The sequence below is a fragment of the Xenopus laevis genome, chromosome 6L, assembly GCF_017654675.1.
Source record: "Xenopus laevis strain J_2021 chromosome 6L, Xenopus_laevis_v10.1, whole genome shotgun sequence".
NCBI lineage: Eukaryota > Metazoa > Chordata > Amphibia > Anura > Pipidae > Xenopus > Xenopus laevis.
In genome coordinates this window covers 119,083,355-119,106,304 of record NC_054381.1, presented here as the reverse complement: position 1 = coordinate 119,106,304, position 22,950 = coordinate 119,083,355, and the positions used below count along the sequence as shown (strand labels likewise).

General features: G+C 39.8%; 1 protein-coding gene across 1 annotated transcript; it reads right to left on the bottom strand.

Annotated features, from left to right (window-relative positions):
- Positions 1-749: 749 nt before the first annotated feature.
- rnf125.L (ring finger protein 125, E3 ubiquitin protein ligase L homeolog) lies at positions 750-22,584 on the bottom strand. The gene is made up of 6 exons (XM_018267959.2): positions 22,211-22,584; positions 7,709-7,862; positions 7,391-7,485; positions 4,936-5,035; positions 4,595-4,699; positions 750-3,808 (listed from the first exon to the last, which is right to left on the bottom strand). Exons 1-6 carry the CDS (start codon positions 22,336-22,338, stop codon positions 3,722-3,724), a joined length of 669 nt encoding a protein of 222 aa, XP_018123448.1. The 5' UTR covers positions 22,339-22,584; the 3' UTR covers positions 750-3,721.
- Positions 22,585-22,950: the final 366 nt, after the last annotated feature.

The window sequence follows — 22,950 nt, the reverse complement described above, 5'->3', positions numbered from 1 at the left end:
GCACCATGCTAAATATGTTAATTTTGGAAAGAACACAATTTTATTTAATATAATTATCATTCATTTATTCTTTCTACCAGTGCATCTACTTTTTTCTCCATGCCAGTGTATGGCTGCACAGAGAGACATTACCTTCAAAGCAAACAAAACCTTCACATTTACAGGTTTTTTTTTTTTAATATGAATGTTTTACTCCATTAATTTTCCTTCTTCCAGTCCCACATTACTCCATCTGTGAGTAAGAGCCTGGGAGTTGCAGACGAAAGACTTCAGGCTGGACTTCCAATGCTTGATAGTAACAGAGCTGTTTAAATAACAAACACTAAGCTCCTGTGACTTTATTACAACCAACTTCAGCCCAAGTAAAAGCCATTGTTCGGGTGAGGAACACCCTTTAGAGGTAAAGGCATATATCAAATAGCTGCTGCTGGGATATAATATGCAGCTGGCACTTCTGGAAAGAAAGATGTACTGCCCAAAACTGAGTAATCCTCTCAACTTGCAGTAAACGGTGAAGGAAGAACTTGATCCCTCTTGTATGGTTATTCATACTCTGGCAATGAATACACATGCATGCCATATGAGGCAAGAAAAAAAAATCTAATTCACATTCCTGAGTCTCTCCACAGTAGATAAAAATTGGCTGAACATCACCAGAATCCCAGTGTAGCTGCAAGTGTTTAGTAATGTGCATTACTCAATACAACATATTAGCAGAGCTGTTTAAAGACAAATGCTGCAACATGGAGTCAGTTCTAAAGCAAACGCTTTGTTTATTGTGTCAAAACATGTTTAGAATATGGATTTCCCACTGTAAAAATATTCAAGTACTATACAAAAAATATTAAGAAATCTAAATTCAAGGGTAATATTGTAATAGTAATTAGAAAAAACAACTACTCATTATCCAAACACATATTTTATTTACATAGCGATACTGTATAAATTAGAGGCAGAGTTAGTGAACAAGGGTCCTGGATAATGCAGTGCTGAGGTTCCTAATTGGAACAAAAATCCCATCTACACGACAAACCTGTAGACTTCCCGCACTTCCTGAATTATTACTCTAATCCAAATACAGTTCAACTGGCACAGACTGCATTTCCTTGCATTACGTACATTTTGAACTTAAATCAAGAATATTTTCTGGCCAGGGCAAATGCCCTCTCTGTCCAACAGCAGACTTGCTCTTGTATAATATACGTAAAATAGTACACAAAAAGATCATTGTTTTTGGAGTGAACACATAAGATCAGAAAACAAAACTGTTCAATACATAGGAAGGATCTCATTAAGTGATTGGCAATAAACGGCAGAAGTCGAGCACAATACAAGTGTAGTTTTAGCACTTCTGTTAGCAAAACAAGGAGAATTAACAAAGGTGGAGTTAACCCCAAATGAAAGTGGAGTCAAATGTTCCTTTACACCAGAAAATAACACAAATTCTCAAACCACGTTAGCTACAGTTTCACCTCAAAAAAACATTTAATTTTCTTACCACCAAAATTTGGAGAAACAGTATTGCTGGCAATTTAGGCCCAAGGCAAGCAACAAAGAAACTTACACCAACTTCATATTGATGTTACTTTTTCTGATTTATAAATTCATAAACAAATGCCATTTTCACTGATCTAGATTGAAACTACTGGGAATTTAATGGACTCTTACTCCATTAATCTTTATTTTTCCACTTTGTGACCCCTTTGATTAACCTTCTTGATCACTTCAAATTTAAAGCTCCAGGCCCAGACTGGCAATCTGTGGATTTTGGCAAATGCCAGGCCCTCTGGCAGAACTGTAAGATGCCATAGACAATCACTATTTATTGGGCTGGTGGGGGGCTGTTTGGGCCTCTGTGTAATTGAAATGCCAGGGCCTGTTTTGACTCCCAGTCAGTCCTGTTAAGTTCTGATTTAAGATCTGATTATGATGGATTCAGGCAAATGGAACTGGTTAGTGGACCAATTGCTCCCAATAATTTCAGTGGGGGGGCGAGATGCTGCAGTCCCCTGAAAAACAGACCTGATCTAATATCATTGTGGGAACAAATGTATCGGATTTTCACAGCAAGGTTCTTGGTCATGCCTGAGTATAATCACAATTATTCTCACGTACACTGTATAAATGCAGTTATACATGCATTAAAGACAGCGACTGGATTAAAACAGTGTATGTGCATTCTGCTCTCCACAGCTCTACATGCCTGTGTGTATACAAGTAACATAGGGATCACAGATCTTTTTTGCATTACCTTCCACAGAAAGTGTACACACAGAAATGAATTGGATCTTGGACATATGAATAATTGCCTGTGTATGCAGTAAATACCTTTTCCTCCGTATTTACTAAAAAAAGTTTTATAGATATTCTGGTTTCTATGAAAGTGCTATGGGGTCTGGGTTACCGCAGCCATGTTAACAGCTATGCTGAAGCCAATTCCACTTACAGCAGGTTCAGTCCCAGTCCTATACTAAGTGACAAATGTTCAGTTACCTCTGTGCAACAGTCTCACTGCATGCAAAGCAACTTGATTTGTAATGGATAGGGATGTCAAACTAAACAAAAACGTAAAATAAAAGAAAGTAATATTCTTCTTTAGGGTCTGGCAGACCATCACAATACAGAGCTATAGAGCTGAGAGAGTATATCCTACTATAGAACCAAAATCCAGCCAGATGATGCAATACTCAAGGTCATTAGACCTGCATGCCTCCTGGCATTTCAGCATCTAACCTGATGCTATCCTGAATGAATGTCACAGGCTAAAAATATCAATGGAAGTGGATTGTCCATTATTTGTAACCATGTATATATCACCCATGGATAAGCTGTAGGAAATCACATGCAATGAGGTCACAGCTGGGTGATTTGTTTCTTAATGGCAGCACAGGACAGGTATGTTCCATAGAACAAATGTTTCCCAGTCAGCTGAAAGGGAATATGCCGCTGAGTAGTAGGCACAGTTCTCCCTGAGAAGTGATAAAACTCCAAGTGCCACTGTGTTTTATTAGTGAGCGGTTTCACTTTATGTGCTCACATGACACTTAAGAAAGCACAAACTTGTAATGAAAATCTATATGTGTAGCCTTTAAAAAACATGAGATTGGCCTTAATCCTGTTTACCTATCAAACAACACTTTTTCAATAAACAGTGCTACTTATATTTTCTATGCCTGGACTTTTTTCTTTTTGTCCCATAGACATAGACATATACCTCATTCACTCCTTTCTCTGTATCACGTTTTCTTACAGGCGCTTTCAGAACTACAAGACTCAGACTTTCCAGAGTCATGCAAGTTACAGGCCCATAAAGTAGACCAGTGAAGGAATGACATTAGGGGACAGTAGGGTGAAGGGATATTTGGGTTAACTAAACGGAAGAAGAAATATTTAGGACACTAACAAATTAAGCCAAGAAAACACACGTAACGCAATAAAACTATAGCCTACCAAATGTTTAAAGTCCTTGCTAATGTTGTTATATAATATCAGGTCTCAGTGCCCGTCAGTTGAGTTAACCCTCATTTGTCTATTGAGTATAACTATTCGATAGTTTAAGCATGGGGAGTTGAATTTGTATGTCTTTTCTCCAAAAAATTTGGATAAAAGGAAATAATGATGCGCAGGCCAAACTTTCTTAGCAGGCCAAACAGTTTATCATCGGTTCCTTCGTTTAGCATATGAATCCACATTAGTCTTGTTCATGCTTAATCCGCTGAGATCAGGATCTGTTTGTATGCCTCATGTAATGTATCAGCGAAAGGTCTAGAACTCTTTCAATAAGTGCTTCTTCCACAATGTTGATATCCTAAAATAAACAAAAAAGGAATAAAACATAAGGAATTGATATGCTACAAACTGTAAATAGCATTCCCTAAACAAAAATGATGCTTCACTTTTGGACTGAGATATGCAGACTACTCCTTTATGTCCCTGCTTTGGCCTTATAATCAGAAGCAGCATCTTGTACTGATAAGATCTAAAACAACCAAAACCGTCAATCTACAAGTTCGAAATTCTGGCTCTATCTGTACTATAAAAAACGTTTTAAGTAAAAAAAATTGTAGTCCACTTGTAGTCCACACCTCAATCCTGCACAAAGTTAAGTGGCCAGCTTAAATATATTGCACTATATGGACAAACAATCCCTGTGTTGTTTAAAGGGTAAGGCATTTTTTAGTAGCTGTATGCCCAGGGTTTTTCTAGCGAGCACCATGGAGAGATCTTCAAATTTCCCCGGGCAAACGCATGCGCTGTAGAACAAAATAGCCAACTTTTTAGTTAAAGTTTGGCTTTTGTTCTACTGCGCATGTGCAACAGTGCAAAGAAAGAGGAAGCAGGAAGTGCTCACTGGTATAACCTGGGGCCGGTGTAGTTTTCTTCCAATAGGAGCACTGGCCCAGGATTTCAGGTAAGTCAATACAATCACTTGGGGCACCTAACATTTGGCACCCCCAAGTGTAAACAGACTTTCCTTCTTCTTTAATGGCTGGGCCAGTGAAATAACTTCCGGGTGGCAACCGTAGTCATAAAGCCATTGGCAGTATTGTATTCTTTTAAAATATTGCAATAAACCAATTATTTGTGCTCTTACTATGTAATTCTCATAATATATGGAGTGTCTTGCATGAAGATGCTTCAAAAAGCTGGTTGTGTAACTTGAGTCTCCTCCAGGCATCAGGCGACAAATTGGACACACCTAAAATATAGCAAAACTGCATTCATTATAACCAATCACAGTAATTCTTCCATTTTCCTGTACATTTCCATGCACTAAATACAGTGGCTCACTGATCATAAATAAATCTAAAAGCCAAATGAGGTCTACCTGACTCAACAGTCAACTAATTGTTGAAATCATTTTACTTCAGTAGCTCCTCTATGAAAACCAAGCCCCTGTTGGGGAAAAGTTCAAAAGAATATAAAGGTACTTGCCACTAGTCTGCTTTCTGTGCTGTGGTAGGTAAAGCAATGTTGCACAAGGCCATCCTCGTCAAATTCCAGGTGACAAAACGGACATGCAAATATTTCATCTCTAAAAACAGAAATGCACAGGGCCTCTGATATATAAAGAATGGCTAAGATTCTTTATAAAAAAAAGCAGTGTCACAGGTGTGATAGTACAAGATAGAGCTTCCTAGCTACTCATTTTTAAGATCTATCATGGCGGTACTGCAAGAAGCAAATGGTAAGTTTGGGCCTGAAGTAGGGCTTTGCCCATAGTGCATTCTTCAACTTACCTTTATTCACCCCACAATACATGCTGATACCTCTATTGCCCACTACAGAGCCATTACGCTGGCCATAGACTTAGACGATTGAACGTTCCAATGGACCGACCTGCTATTCAACATTTAGGTTAAATAAGGTTCTAAAAATAACGACTATGTTCTGGCCATTAATTGACAATCATACAAAATCATATCATACAAAAATTATGTCTGACAAATAGTGACAGTCACCCATGGATATTGTCAGATACATGCAGAGATATTATTGTTAGCCAACAGAAATCTTCTAACCTGTCCGAGGTATGAAAATCTTCTTTTTGTACTACTATATCTTTGTGCCTACGGCCAGCTTTAATGTGTTTTCCCTACTGAACATATAACATTTGTACAGAAGTAACGGATTGGCATTTCTAGCCCAAAGCAATAGTTGTGATTAGAAACAGAACCTTTCCCAGTTATTTGCATGCAACAGTACTACTTCCTTCATATTTATATACACATATCAAGCCAGTGTGCATGCATGACTCCATGAGCACAAGCAGATTCTAATGGATGAGGTGAATGCGACATGTCGGTGAGATACATTAAGGTGAAGTGGAAGTAAATCTAGTGCAAATGCATTCTTAGTGGATGGTAATCGTTCCATGGGAGGTTATTTGCTGAAGTACAAATATGAGATACCGCAATGCTTCTGATTTCAATAGATGCAACCCAAGCTGGAGGTTGAAACCATATTTTCATTAATAAAATTGTATTTGTTGTCTACTGTATGACTTTACTGACCAGCAACAAGTAGTATCCCTGTAAGAGAAAAAGGATTTTACAAGGGATATCATTTTTAAGGTCTTCTTTGTGTTGTGTTACTCTTAGCCACCTATGAAATGGGGCATAAATTGCAACTGGGTGGCACCTAAAAGTCATTAGAAACATACAGCTAATCAGGGCTTTATTTATTATATAGGGCCCATGCCTAGGACGACAGCTTTAGGGGATTGGCTCTCAGATGCCTATATGGTAAATAAAATTGTTCTGAAAAAAAACCCCTCCCCCACTACCACAGGATATTTCCTAACTAAATCAATCAATGGAAGAGCAGGGTTACTGGGCCCATGCACAGAAGGACGTCTGTACTGCACATGTGCCAATGGGATGTGCTGCAGCTATTTCTTATCGGTTAGTAGACCACAAACAAGCAAGATAGATCAGTGAATTTACACTTGCTGTTAAGCTATAAGGCAGAATTAATTCAGAATTAAGATTCTGTTTTTTTAGTTGTAGGCATACTCCTCTCCAACAGTATTTCAAGCAATTACTATTGGTTGCTCTTTGCTTGAGCAGTTTTCTAAAGTGACAATATTACTCCATGTGACATTACCAAACAAATCTGAATTCTATAAAATGAATCCAATTATGTAATCACTTAAAAAGCAGAGTTTAAATGTTTTTATTTATTCCATTTTCTAAAACCACAACATTTAATAACCTTTTTAAAGTTATACATACTGTCTATTTATTATCATCGTATTTTGCCTTTAAAGGAAAAAGAAAGGTGATGCACAATGAAAAGGCTGTTGTTTTTTTTTTTTTGCTTAATTTAAAGTTATTTGACTCTACTGTGCATACACTGGCCCAGAAGAGAGGAAGAAGCATAATATGAACACATGTTTTTCCTGCAGAAGTACCCTGACGAGCAGGAGTACCAGATATCAGGTAAGTTGCTCTAATCATTGGGGGAGGTGCTTACCCGGCAACCTCAGTAATTTTACCTTTCCTTCTCCTTTAAGTACATATAGACCCTGCAATTCGTCTGCACTTACCATTACTATGCTATCATGCTGACGTACTCCTTACTTGTACCTCTAAGTCCCAAAGGTCATTGGGTAATAATTAGGGATTAGTAAATATATATATTATCAGCCTAAGTGAGAATTGAGGGCTAATTCCCAGTGGCGGGTGTGTGTGTACATGAATGCACCTGTATTTGCACAAAGTGATCAGATTAGGGTCTGTGATCAATTTGGGTTTTTCTTTTAACAACCATGCTTTTTGGTTCACTGGTAACAGCAGTTTGTGACATACTGTATATGAATGGCTACAGACTAGCAAATGGGCTGCTGTATGATATTACTAGGAAGAAAAGGAACAAATCATTTTCAAACCTGCATGTAGTTCTTCCAAGTTCCTCCAGGGGACCGTATTTTGTAATGTATTGCTCGCACATGTTTAAATGAGCCCTCATATCACTCAGGCACACCTTAAAAAATAAGAGAATAACAAACTGAAAACAAAGAAAAATATAAACATGAAATAAACCCATGGGGCAAGCCCAGCAAGAAGGGAATTTTGTATGCTATTACTCTACAGTTTTGGGAAAAATGCTGCATTGTGAGTAAAGACCATGAGTAAATGCATCTGTTTTAGAACTTTTTACCCTACACTTGTGTATACAAATAGAGCCATAATATGTTTTTTTTTACCTTCTCTTCACATTCTTCACAATTCTGAAACACAGTTTTCATCTTCTTCATTATATCCACAGCCAGGGTTCCTTCCGATGACAGGTGAGTGCGGCAATAAGGGCAGGCGTACGTATTATTCCGGAGGCTAGCTTTGATGCAAGTTTGGCAAAAGCTAAGTAAAAAGAATAAGATTTATAAATAACATGATCCTCCAGCTGTTTGGGACATGTATTTGCAGCCTTGTAACATGCATTTATTAGATGTTCCCCAGAATTTTCAAGCTGTTTGGTAACCCTATTTAAAGTTGAACTACCCCTTTAATCCCAGAACATACTTGACGTGTACTTGCACTATGTACCTTATTCAGCAAAGCGGAACCAGCTGCTTTTCTGATGTAAAGTGTAAGCACTTATGCAAGTGCCTTTGTGAATAGGATTTGCATGGGAAAAATGTAGTACAGGTATGGGACCTGTTATCTAGAATGCTCTGGTTCCCATACCTGTACTGACCATTATTAAATGATCTTCCTTTGTGCTTTTAATGTCAAAATTGTAACTACTAACTGTGCACTGACTTGAAGTTTAATTACCACTTTAAAATTATATAAACTTTTATTGCATGTATTATTTGCTTACCCATAAAATTTAAAATACGAATTGGCAGCACTCCCAATTGTAGTATAAAACCGCCTTTATTCTTTCACATATATCATGGCAACAGCAGCAACGTTTCGGACCCACAATGGTTCTTTTTCAAGCTGACAAAGCATCGTGGGTCCGAAACGTTGCTGCTGTTGCCATGATATATGTGAAAGAATAAAGGCGGTTTTATACTACAATTGGAGTGCTGCCAATTTCGTATTTTGGTTCCATAGAAACATGTGAAGGTGAACACATGATGTGGCGTGCACCCTGCTGTTAAGGAAAGAAATCACTGAGGAGCTGGGCCAACAAAGAAATTGTACCCATAAAATTTACTTTGATGCCTGAACATTCCCAGTCCCCAGATTTTAAAACGGAGACTTAAATGTACACTGCTGAATCTTTGCCATTATATTTTCTTCCTATGAACTTTATTACCTGCCTTGTCACTCCTGGTTGTTTAAGAGATTATGATCATAACGTTGAACCTCGATGACCTTATTTCACTTGACTCCAGTACTGTTTCTGAAAAAAAGTTACTCTTTACTGCCCCCGCCCCAAGCAATATGTCTCTCTTTACGCAGCTTTGTGTTTGAGTGGTTTTTTTTTATTGACAGTGCTAATAAATCATCACGGCAAAGTTAAAAACAGATCAATAATATATTAGAGCTAACTGTCCATAATAAACAAACAGTGACTCAGACACAAAGTGGGCATGGAGAGAAACAGATAGCCTAGAGGGGGGATGTTCGAGAGTATCTTGATTATTTCAGAAATAGTATATCATTTCTAGCTGATAATATGTAGAATGGTTATGATTTTTTATGCAATGAAGCTTATATAAAATTGTTGTTTTAATGATTAATAGTTGATACTGAGTATCTGTGCTTCTCTATGAATACACTGCTGCCAAAGACTGAAAGTGATGTATTCATGAGGGGCAGATGGAGGAGGCATGTAGGTGTGCCCCCTCCTGATCCCTACCTGTTCCCTAACTTGTGTGTCATGTTAGACAGTAAGGACAGAGCGGCCTTGCCCCTTATGCAAGATTGCAATCACAGAATGCAGAAATAACCCCTCAAGTGTTTGGTGAGCTACACCATTAAAGAGATACTGACACCAGAAATTAAACCTTTTTTAACATCTATCATAACATTGTCTTTGCAAGCGATCTATAATTTTGCCATAAAAGTATTTGCAGATGTTTTTACATTACATATCTGATCTCCCATGTTCCTCTACGAGGAGGCTGCCATATTTGTCCATATTTGTGCAGCAGGAGTCCGTTAGCATTAGAAATTCTAACTGACATGTTAAGAAAAGACAGTCAGGTTGGCAAAACAGGTTTATTTGTATCTTGTTTCCTTTAGTCTGGGAATTCATAATTATAGCAAGCAGGCAGGAGCCATTTTGTGGACACTGTTATTAAGGCAAGCCTTGCATCATCTCAGAATCTTGTTTATGCACCAGAATGGGGGACCCGATGTCCATCCCCATGTACTGGTTACACAATTAAACAATGAAGAGAACGGGAAAATGTGTGGAGAGCAGTGACATCTAGGAAGTGCTGAATAGAAAGTGAAAGTAACGGTCTGCCCCACCTCTATGCCTAAGGCATAGAGGAGGGGCAGGCAACATTTGATTGACAGCTGAGATTTCAAATAGCTATGAATCCTTTAATAAAAAATATAAATTGGATTTCATGTTTAATTTGAAAAGTACTTTAATTATACAGCTTTTTGTGTCTGGGTGACAGGTCCACTTTAATGTAGATTAATATTTTGAAGAATACTTTTTCATACCTCCCAACTGTCCCTTTTTCAGAGGGACAGTCCCTCTTTTGACAGCTCAACCTGCAGTCCCTCATTTGTACTGGAAAGTCCCTATTTTCTCTGCACTGAACAGCCAGGAAAAGAAACAAAGTTTCTCACTTAATTGGCTTTTAGCAGAGAGCCCAGAACAGCTAACAGGTGCAAATAAGATACTTTGTAACCATTTTGAGACACACAAAAAAGCAGTTTAGATAAGGAGAAATATTTTCAAACTTTCATAACCTGCCAAATTTTGTAAAATGAGCATGGTAATTAGAGGGTGTGACCACAGAAAGGGGTGTGGTCAAAAAATTGCTGTTCTAAGTGGGAAAAAAATTTTTGTCCCTCTTTTTCCTTCTAAAATGTTGGGAGGTATGCTTTTTTAGTGTCAGGATCACTTTAATTATTTTCAGGGAGCCATAATATTCATTTTTCAAATGTTCCCAAGCTAGTTCCAACCACCGACTCAAACCAAAGGGAGTTGTCCTAAATATCAGCAGTCGCCTTTAACTTGAATATCTATCTATAAAACATACTAAGCAGAAACCTTATAAACTAAAGGAACCATACTATAATATTTAATAGATCAATCAGTGATACATCCATACAGAAAATAAATTCAGTATAGCCACATAGACCATATGAGGGTGTATATTTATAAATAAATGGTAAATTATAAAGAAGACACTCTACTACGTGACACCTTCATCGCTAATATGAAATATCCTATATAAAGAGTAATGAACCAGTAATCCCTATAAACATAATTCCTCAGTATTGGATGTAACAGCAGTTGGCAGCCTATGGCACACTGAAATGAGTGTTATTGAGCAGTGACCCAACAGTCACCACCATGTATGCATATTTTTATCACAGGTCACTATGGCAAGTGATAGGAACATTGTGACTACCACTATGTTCTGCCTGATTACAGCAATGGTTAACCAGCCCCATGTGTGATTGGCCTTAAGGTGGCCATACACGGGCCGATAAAAGCTGCCGACAGACCGTGTCGGCAGCTTATTGGCCCGTGTATGGGGGCCCCCGACGGGCTTCCCCGATCGAGATCTGGCCGAAAGTCGGCCAGATCTCGATCGGATGGGATTAAAAATCCCGTCGGATCGCGGCCGCATCTGTTCGTTAATGCGGTCCCGCGATCCGACCGCCCGTTTGGCGAACGCTAGGATCCGATCGTTGGGCCCTAGGGCCCACGATCGGATCAGCCCGATATTGCCCACCTCAAGGTGGGCATATCGGAGGGAGATCCGCTCGTTTGGCGACATCGCCAAACGAGCGGATCTATCCGTGTATGGCCACCTTTACTCAGCAAAACAGGCCAGTCAAAGCAGTTGTTATTGCCTTCCAAATCAATGGATTAGCATTCGAACACTTTAACTACACCTAGACAAGCTAACATTAAGCTAAGCTAATGATTAGATTTGAGATCTCTGTGAAGAATGAATTGTTATAAAGGTTAACCAGTAGTACAGGATTTTCCTGAGTGTAATGTACTCCTTTAGCAAATGAGCAAGAAAGTTGATACATCCTAGTGACAGGTCAACCTCAAATAAGTAGATCTTTCATCATCGCTACTTCTGCAGACCGACACTGGGATGGGGAAAACAAATACAGGGCTGGGAAAAGCAAACAGTCGCAAGCAAATCCATAGCACTTTCTACATGGAAAGGTGAGATGCAATGTATAGGGTAATGCAGAACAGGACTTGGTGTATTGGCTTGGAACTAAAGGTTATGTTTTGGGTTTTACCTTATATACATACATATGGAAGTATTACAAGTACAAAATATTTCTTGTCTACTAGGAGCTATCCAGCATATAGGGGTTGACTGCAGTAATGCTTCAGCAGAGACACCCCATGCCATTATATGTTAGTGTTGCAAATGTTGTCCTCTAAGAATGCATCCTACCAGGCAAGAAAGTATCGAAGCTACCATTCATATTTTGTTTATCCTTAATGGAAGAAGTAAATATATACTTATTTCACTGAATTATTTTTCTGCAGATGATAGTGACTCACTTGCAGCTTTAACCTGCCCAAAACGTATACATTGGGATTTAAAGGGGTTGTTCACAGTCGAAGTTAACTTTGAGTATAACATAGAGAGTCATATTCTGAGACAATCTGCAATTGGTATTTCGCTTTTAGCAAGCCACCAAGATGTCTTAGAAAAGATCAGTTCAATTGTGTTCTTTCATCTGCTGTTGCCAATTCCATCACTGACCTATGGTCTATGGCCAGTAACTGGAACTGGCTCTTCTGCATTTCTCAGTGACAAGTAAATGGGTGGGGGGGGGTCTGTAAGAAAGCCCACCTTCCAGCATTCACAGCTGTTTCAGCTGACACTCACTATCTGTTCTCTTTGTTTTGAGAATTATGAATGCGCATGGAAAATGAAAAGGAAGGCATCTTAAGGGTAAAACTCCAAGAGTGTTTTTTTGTCGGATCGACGTCCAGCGACAAAACACATGCGACAAGTCGGATGGAGGCGCAGGCGTCAAGACTCTAATTGGACTGAATGAAAAGTCGCAGGTAAAAACTACATTACATCCGACGCAACACGGATGGATGGATGGACGCAGAAAGCAGCATCTTCATCCGACTTTTGTTTTTTTGGAAATTTTTCTTGTAACTTTTTTTCTTTTCTTATGTAATAAATATACTATATCATTTTTTTTAAAAATGAGTGTGCAATCCTTTCTTGATTAGTTACATGTTAGATTTGGAGACCCACATGAGGAGTCTTCCGATGGATTAGCACCTCGCATTATACTTTTAGGGTGTGTGCCCTCTTCTCTAACTTTTTATTCATCCGACAGTCGGACCGTGTAGTTGTTACCTCCGACTTTTCATTCAGTCCAATTATATCTTGACGTGTGCAACTCCATATGACTTGTTGCATGCATTTTGTCGCCGGGCGTCGATTCGACTAAAAACGCTTGTGGAGTTCTACCCAAATACATCTGTGTTAAAATAAAAATACTACAATAACCCGTGCCCAACCCTGGCCTGCAAAATGTTTCCATTTTAGGACCCTAGCCCAACCCACGTCTGCAGATTAGTGGTGCAAGGCATAAAAAGCCATATCTCAGAAAACATAGCCACTACAGTACTGTAGTACCCTAGTCTGACCCGTACATAACTACTACAGGTATGGGACCTGTTATCCAGAATGCTCGGGACCTGGGGTTTTCCGGATAACGGATCTTTCTGTAATTTGGGTCTTCATGCCTTAAGTCTACTAGAAATTCATGTAAACATTAAATAAACCCAATAGGCTGGTTTTGCTTCCAATAAGGATTAATTATATCTTAGTTGGGATCAAGTACAAGCTACTGTTTTATTATTAGAGAGTAAAAGGAAATCATTTTTAAAAATTTGGATTATTTGGAAAAAATTGAGTCTATGGGAGACAGCCATTCCGTAATTCAGAGCTTTCTGGATATCGGGTTTCCGGATAAGGGATCCTATATCTGTACTACACACTCCAGCTTTATGGAAGCCAAGAGGTTTTTCCTGGCGTTTTTAGGTTTGAATTACTTTATTGCCAACAGTAAGATCTGCCTCTGTTACTCCTTCACAGCAAGATAATTACTGGGAAAAAAAAATTAAGAGAAAATTGACAATAAAGAAATATATAGAAATAGTGGCCCTTTTACACACAGTAAATTGTGTAAAGATTATTTAATCTTAAAGCAATTGCATCATTTCAGTGTTAAAATGTCCCCCTGTGCAGAATATAATAGGAACAATTAAATGATGGCTTTAGGTGCGCTCAAACCTGCGTCACACACATACAAAAACGTAATTGCTCTTACACAGGAGCTTTCTTTATGCATTTACATCTCGTGCCGAGCATGTAAAAACACATATATTGTGTTACTATGTTTTCTGAATGCACCCAACTGCGTTTTTGTGAATGCAATAAAACACAACTCTAAACAGTCATGAGTACAACCAGGCAGAATATAATGGAATTATTTAGTAATGCATTTAGGTGTGCTCAAACTGGCGTTGCAAACATGTGTTGAACGCATAAAAATTCACCATATGAAACCTAAGGCACAGGCAGGAGTGTATTAAGGTCCGGTACTGCCCTAGGCACCGGACCTATGAGTGCCCCTTCTGTGCATGATGTCGGTGGAAGTGACATCATCTCTCAACAGGGACCCCCCCACCTGTGACATCATCTCTCAACAGGGCCCCACCTCTGCTGTCAGTTTTGATAGGTAGGTATCCAGTAGCAGGGTTTTTTTCTGAATTTTTTTTTACCATATAGGCATCTGAGGGTCAGCCCCTTAAAACTGCTGCCTAGGCACAGGCCCTCAAATGTGTCCAACGATAAATTCTTTTTCAGGCCCCCAAAATGTCTAGAGGTTAACCTGTTTTACAAATATTCATTGAAATGGTATATGAATTATGGCATCATGGGGCCCATATAACTCATGGGCCCCCCCCTTCAGCCTCAGGGTCTGCTTCCTCTGTAGTTACGCCCCTGTCTATGGGCTCAAGTCTACTGCACCTATTGAGCCATGTTGAAATGTAAATTAGGAACCGCACACAGATAAAATGCATAAAGGGTGCTTTGATTTCTACATGTCTATTGGATGGTGAGCCAGGCATCTAGGGAGCTTTGTAGCACCATGTGAAGTAACTGCTGAGTGTGTAGGTAGAAAAATTTGGTGTGTTAGATGTGCCTGTGCTGGATTATGATGGAAAATTATGGATTAAGGGTAAAATATGGCAAGCTGCATTTGAAAAGGTACTTTGCACACTGCACTTGTGTTCAGAAAGGAGCTCTCTAAATGTGAAGCACCTGTTAAAGGGCTTGAGTTCCCCTTTAAGATGTCTAATTAATTAGGAGTGGTAACAGGTGCTGCTTTAGCCTGCAGTGGGTTTTGTTTGTCTTCCTCAGGGTCAGATTGTACAGTACATTACAGTACAGGTTCAACTTGGAACATGGAAGTACTGTTTCACCCTGACTTACAATGTACAACTATTTAACTTGTTTAGATGCTTGGCAGGTTATCTGTGGATTAGCCTTCACTGAACTTACATTCTGTTAGATGTATTTTATTTTTCAAACATAATGAAAAGTCATTAACAAGTGTAGATTTGTAAAGGAAAGCGGGATTTTTTTGTGGTAACCTGATATTGATTATTGACTGATAAATAAGTATGCATGCTTTGGAGAAAACAATAAAAATTACTCTCCATAAGTCTGTGTGTTTCCATACAATATGCTAAGTGTAGAAACATAACAATTACACACATGCACCTGTAACACCTGCACATGCAGCTCGTTTTATCCCTGGTGTCAGAATGAGGGAGAGAAAAATGTAAAACAGGAAATAAATCATTGTAGCCGCAAAGAAAGGAAATGTGTATTGTATTACCAACAATCCCCAGAAACCAAAGAAGGGAAAAAACAGGGATTATATATAAATTACACATTTTTGTTATACTGTTATTTACTTAGAAACGCATTTCCATTAAGTTTGCACTATTAAAAGTTAATTTGTGTACACAAATGGGAACTGGGAAACTTTTTTTTTTATCCCTTAAAAAAAAAAAAAAGACTAAAAACATAAATAGCACATAAAGCACTTCTGTTTTTGTAGCACTCCTTTTCCAAAGCCCATTTTAACCCTTTGCCTATATAGTGCCCTTTGATCCTGCTGAGCGGCCTGTTGCTAGGGAGCACATGGAGCTGCAAAGATCAAAGAGGAACTGAAAACAAAAACATTAAAAACTGTGGAGCAACAGTCCTTGACAGCCAGTGGCGATTCTACAACCTATACAGTGTTTAATGTGTTTCTTTTATTTGCATGTTATAGAAAATACTCAATGCAAATGTATTAAAGGGGTAATTCACCTTCACATTAACTTTTAATACATTATAAAACATTTTTTATAGTTTTTGAATTATTTGCCCTCTTCTTACTCTTTCCAACTTTCAAAAAGGTGTCACTGACCCCAGCAGTCAAAAACTAATACTCTCTGAGGCTACAATTTTAATATGATTGCTACTTTATATTACTTATTTTTCCATTCGGCCCATTCCTATTCATATTCCAGTCTCTTGTGCACATGGTTGGACTGGGCTGGCAGGACACCGGGAAAAAAACCTGGTGGGCCCCGCTGACTGTACTCCACCTAATGTCCCCTAACTGTGGTCGCTAAAGTTAAAGGTACACATGTGGAGAGAGAAGAGGAGAGGGAATGTTGCAGTGTCGGGTACTGCCTAGGGGGCCCCTGAGGTGGCAGCCCCGATGGACCCTGGCTTCCCCATTTCAACCCTGGCCCCCAGTCTGACCCTGCTCATGCAAACCCAGTCTGGTTGCTAGGGTAATTTGCACCCTAACAACCAGATGCCTGCAGATATTTCAAACTGGAGAGCTAATGAACAAAAAGCTAAATAATTCAAAAACCAAAAAAAAAAAAAATTATAAAATAGGTAATGCAGCCAAATGGATGTGCTTAATTCTTTATTAGTATTTTTCATATAATTAAAACAATGCAAGTACTAACAGCCCTACAAAATCTCTCTTCCTATACCACACATTTATATATTACACAGTGATACACCTAGACTGTAAGCTCTACGGGGCAGGGACTTCCTTCCTACTGTGTCTTTTACTACATAGCACATAAGCTTTGTGTCCTTATATGAACTCTGTGTATATTTATTGCATTTATTGTCTGACTTGTCCTTCCTGTGTGTACTTTTATATATTGTACTTTTATTTATATTGTACTTTTATGCATTGTACAATGCTGAGGCTCCTTAACAGCACTTTACAAATAAAGTTATACATACATATACAGCACAGTTATACACAGAATAGTGATATACAGCACATTTATATACAGCAGAGTGGTATTTGGCACAGATGCATTTTATATAGTTAATGTAGCCAAAGAAATGTATGTTCTCATTTCACAGCTATTCCTCTCTGATCAACACAAACTGGCCTTTATGGATGGTTCATAAATGAACCTGTTACATATTTACAAGCTGTAGAAAACAGTGTAGCATCTTGTGTTCCCAGTGAGTAATGCTCCCATGACTTCCCAGTCTGGTTTTATCCTTCGTCCCAGTGTTCTTCCCGGCCTATTGTTCGTGTCAGGATATGAGTTGTGTTATTGTTCAGTGACATCACTTCCACCCAGCAAACAGTGGAGCTACTGATTAGTGCAAGGGAAATATGTACAACGGACTGGTCACTTGTACGTATCATCCGAGCTGCATAAGGAGAACGGACAGACAGAGAGTGATTCTAACCTCCGACTATAGAGCTTACTGAGTTGTTTATACTTGCAAAGTGAGGTTTATCCTGCAGCTACGAAGAAGTGTACCCTATGTATAAGTCAACCAAATTCGAGACAAAGGTAAAATGCTGGACACTGCTGAGTCCATGCATGTTGGAATCAGTTGCAGAATTTCAGTTGTGTTTACAGTGCTTTTCCCACACTCTCAAGATCTCAAGCACATGCTTTGAATTGACTGTACAAGCACATATATGGGTATAATCACCCGTATACACTGAATTATCCTTGTTCTATGCAATAATAATTTATGTACTAGGTTCATTGTCCCACCTTGGACTCTTCACCTCAGTAGAAATTAACACTGAGGGATAAAGGGACTAGAGTCAGTACATTGTAAGCTTATTTAAGTCACCTACACCGAAAAAAGTGAGGGAGTGGGTTTCCTATGGTAAGGGTGGGTGCACATCTGTTCTCATGAGAACCCCTGCAATTAGGTGCTTGAGGTTCAAAAGAATGCATGACTTCGCTCCCTTTGGATAATGACCCAGTATCACTTGATAAAGCAATAGGGGCTGTGGTTGATAATGACTTTACAGGAGCAATGGCATATGGCAACCTTGCTCATGTTTAGAATAGGGATGCACCGAATCCAGGATTCAGTTCGAGATTTGGCTAGGATTCGGCCTTTTCAGCAGGATTCGGCCAAATCCTTCTTCCCGGACAAACCGAATCTGAATCCTAATTTGCATATGCAAATTAAGAGTGGGGAGGGAAACCGTGTGACTTTTTGTGACAAAACAAGGAATTAGAAACGGTTTTCCCCTTTTCACCCCTAATTTGCATATGCAAATTAGGATTCGGTTCAGTATTCGGCCGAATCTTTCGCGAAGGATTCGGGGGTTCGGCCGAATCCAAAATAGTGGATTCGGTGCATCCCTAGTTTAGGATATGCCTTTAGGATGTGCCTTAGGGCAATGACGTGATGCTATTTGTTGTTTTGTTGCAGCTACAAAACTCCAGAAAATACCCTTCCATATTTTCCTTATTGATGGTAAATAGCTGAGACCAGTGAGAAGTGGGGCAAAGGGAACAAGCAGCTGGAATTTGCTGTCTAAGTGACAGTGACATCTGAAGAGATAAGCACAAAACTATCTGCCTTTCCCAGAAAAGGACAGCTATATAAATCAGTTATCTCCCATGCATATTGTCATTCACTATAAACATTGGGGAAAGCGTAACATGACTATGGTTATTTGCACAGTAGACATAAATAAAATGCTACACATATAGTAAATAGTTTAAACAACATATTACTATAGATGAAATACATTTATAATATATGAATCATTGCTTTCTTTTTATGCATAGGACATCTATGTTTCATAGACAGGTCATGCCAACGACTGGCCATTACATTAAAGGTAATTAATGGCATTAGCAGAAGATAAATGTGGCAAAGCGAATCCAAAGAGGGGAACAGTTTGCAATACTTGAGGACTTATTTTGTTCCTATCAGCCACCTCTGGAATGTAAATAAAAAGTTCAAAACAACCACAAAACATTCCCACACTGTGGATCTCTGTTTCTTGCTATTGCCCTTGGAATCCAGTAAAGCTATTTAAAACATGTCTCCTTTGTGCCTAGCTTAAAATTTCCCAAGACAAAGACACAAGTAGGTGGCTATTAGTCGCATATGAGGCGACAGTTTAATTGCAGTGGAATAGCTGCTGACAGTGGCCATGTGACAGTGCCCTTAGGCTGAAAGAACATAGATGACTCTATTGAAGCTGTTTTCAATCCACATTCATTTTGACCAATTTGGGGACCCAAACTGGTCATGTCACATTCATGACTAATAATGACTTGTTAGACTGCTGTATGCAGTAACTTTAGGTGTCCCGCTGGCGATTATTACTTTCATGAGGGAATCAACCAGTCAATCACATGATTCACAGCCTGACTAATCAGATCACAAGTCCTTAGCATAACTTTTTAAAGGGCAAGTTACAAACACTTATTATATCTGCTACAACAAAGTTTTTTTTTTTTTTTTATGTGTAATACAGAAGCATTAGTATATCCTAGAGTCAGGGCAACACGGGTAACTAAAGCTGGCCATACAATGAACATATCATAGAGAGCAACAGCATCCAAGAAGCCTACCAGGAAACCAGACAGAATATCATTCTTTGCCACTATCATTCTATCCTTATCATCAGATTTCTGTATTAAAATGATTTTGTTTCAGCTAAAAGAAATTTTCAGCACTGCCCTGTCGGTGAAACAACCAATATCTATGGTACAAGGATGTCTATTCTGGATGTTCTTTGACATATCTGGGTGGCTGGGGACAAACAGGGACAGCGTTGGCACAAGAGCCCTTGTGCATTAGAACAGGTTAATATTTGGGATGCACCAAATCCACTATTTTTGGATTCAGTCAAACCTCGATTTCTTTGTGAATCCAAACTTATTTACATATGCAAATCAGGGCAAGGAAGGGCGAATTACTTTTTTTTTTTACTTCCTTGTTTGTGTGAAGAAAAGTAGCGTGATTTTAAAGGGATTCTGTCATGATTTTTATGATGTCGTTTTTATTTTTAAATTACACTGTTTACACTGCAAATAATTCACTCAACAATATAAAATGTCATTCCTGAACCAGCAAGTGTAATTTTTTTAGTTGTAATATTGGTGTATAGGCAGCCATAGTCTATACTATATGGGTCATTTTGCCTGGTCATGTGCTTTCAGAAAGAGCCAGAATGGAACTGCTTCCTGGCAGGCTGCTGTTTCTCCAACTCAATGTAACTGAATGTGTTGCAGTGGGAAACGCCGGCGATATTTCATTTTAAGCCGGTGCAGAGTCAGGGAAGGCGTTTGGGGAGATTGGTTGCCGCAAAGACAAAATCTCCCCAAAACGCCAAATGTGGACTTACCCTAAGGCTGCCTCAGTAACACTTGCTAGAGCAGACATTCGGAGGCTCTGACAAGCAGTTACATGAAGTGAGGTCATCCATTTGGTCCCATCCTTAAAAAAAAAACTTAATACAAACAAGCAAGAGTTATTTATGGGCCTCTGTGTGTATGACATTGACAGTTTTGGCACAACAAAGCTCCACTTGTTATAACACAGAATGCTGACCTGCTTATAATGATGACACTGATGCTTTGCATTACTGAGAAGAACTTGGCCTAGTTACCACTACAAACTCTAAACTGGTCTGAGCAACTGATTGATCGTAATGAAAACTGTATTCAACTACAGTGTAGTCACATAAGGGTTCATTTATACTAACATCCAGGAGCTCTAAAACTGATATAAACACTCTCTTGGACTTCCACGTGGTAGCCAAAGTGTCCATCCTGCCTATTCTGATGAAGGGTGCCCAACAGTGCCTATTTCTGCTGGCTAACCCTGGAGCAACTGTCACCCTGACCTTAGAGGTAGGCTATAGGGTCCAGATTGCGGGTTGCTTCAATAGGTGCGTGAAAATGCATCAAAATCGCAAACACGGTTAAAACCTGATTGATGCTTGGAAGCAACAGAAGCTCGACATGCGCCTGCAATTACACTGGAATTGTGGGAAAACTACTGCATTAAGGGTGAAAGGAGGCAATTTGTTTCCAATACTGCTTTTTGTACAGTAAACTTGTGTTTGTAAACAAACCCTATAGTTTTCTCTCTATTTTTATACTAGTACATGCGATAACACATTATCAATTATTTTTTTTTTATAATTTTTCACAATGGGGATCAAATGTGACAAGCGGCAGAGCTGGACCAAGAAATATTTCCTTGCGGTTATAGACACACGCATAGAATAAGCTGCCAATCTGTTCTGTATAGAACAATGGACAGCCTGCTGCAGTTTTTCTACCGCTTGCACTCCAATAGGATGAAGATACGCCATGTGACCATGCTGGCCCAATTCCCACCAACTCTGGGGCAACAGAGAGATCAATAGTTGGACTCACACTTGTCCCAAACTGTTCTTTCATGAAACTCTAAACTCCATTTGCCATGCTGATGTCTCTATGTGCATCACGCTAAGGCTGGATGAACATTTATAAATGATTTCATTACAAATGACAACAGATGGCTCAGATCGATTTAGGACAAAATGCAACATATTTGAAGCCCATCAGACTTTATGGTTTAAAGAAAGCTCTTCTGAGTCCCAGCAAGCGCCCTGCTTTAATTTCACATATAGGGAAACAGTGTCACTTAAACCCATGTGAGTGACTACCAGTTCTCTGACACCCTGTAGCCCAGGCCACTGAGCCAGGTCCATTTCCCTGAAAGCTGACTAAGCAGGGTCAGGGTTAGACAAGATGGGGGTCATGTAGGAAGGTCTAAATTGGGACTAAATCCATAAATCAGGGTCTGAGGCCCTGGGGGTGCAGGGTGTTGAAATACAGCAGCCTGATGATTACAGTGAAAGTGATTGACAACTGTCACAAGATATAATAAGTCCTTGTCCTTTATACTTGTCTCCTAAGGGCCCCAGTGCTGCTCGGCCGTTTCTAGCGCAGCGCTAAGCTGCCAGGGAGGAACAAAGGCTGCACAGCAGCAGGATGTACAGAGCGAGCGCTATGCGCAGGACACAATACATTTACTATCGTATTTACTAAGAACAAAACGGAGAAAGACCGGCCGAACAGAACAATACTGGGCTGCTACACCCGCCAACGCTAATGTGAGTGGCAGGAGCAATGGGCGGCAGATGGCAGTGCTAAACAGCGCAATGTTTACAAGGGCAACAGCTGCACTTACACATGCCCACAGCGCGTCCTCATCGGCCGGTTCAGCACTTCCAGGCACACGGCGCAGTCGAAATTGGGGTCGGGCTCTTGTTCGCTCAGAGACCGTGACTTGGACTCGCTGCTGAGGATGGAGCCCATCTATATGGAGGGAGTCGGACTCGGTATAGGAAAGTGGCAGCTGAAAGTCCCCCGGTGTCAGTAGGGCGAGAATTCTTTGCGATGTCCAGCTGCGATCAGCATGCGATTGGGCTCTCGGGTTACAACTCCACGCGAAGCGCTAACCAATGAGCGGCGGAATCTTTTGTTGCGAAGCCGCATGTGCCTGATGCCAGCAGCGCAACCGTCAGTAAACAGGAGGGCTGGTAACACGAGAACAGGGCGGAGGCTAACGGAATCACTCTCCTCCCCCTCCATCTGTGCAAAGAAGCGCTTGTTGCTGACTGACACTGAGCGGCAGGAGGAGCCAATGGGCACCGGCAGCAACAGACTATACTGTGTATGTGCAGCAAGGGACTTAAACACCAAATTCCTTTTTACTCCAGGAGAGTACGACCCCCTTACAATAAGTGGCCTCCATGTCATAATCAAAAGCCTAACTATTCCTCACCAGTACTATAACATATGGGCTCCCTGTGATATAAGAAACAATGTGCATACAGTATTGCCTTACAGGCTCCAGCAAGAGGCCTCTCCAGCTCTACCACCTATACCCATCCCCCACACTGCCCTGTCCTTTCTAATAACTGCTTC

Excerpts from the sequence above, each read along its gene's own strand:
- rnf125.L (XM_018267959.2), bottom strand. The coding sequence starts at position 22,338 with ATGGGCTCCATCCTCAGCAGCGAGTCCAAGTCACGGTCTCTGAGCGAA. Across the intron at positions 5,036-7,390 it reads CTTGGAAGAACTACATGCAG|AGATGAAATATTTGCATGTC; the intron begins GTTTGAAAATGA and ends TTCTGTTTTTAG. Across the intron at positions 3,809-4,594 it reads TATATTATGAGAATTACATA|GATATCAACATTGTGGAAGA; the intron begins GTAAGAGCACAA and ends TGTTTATTTTAG.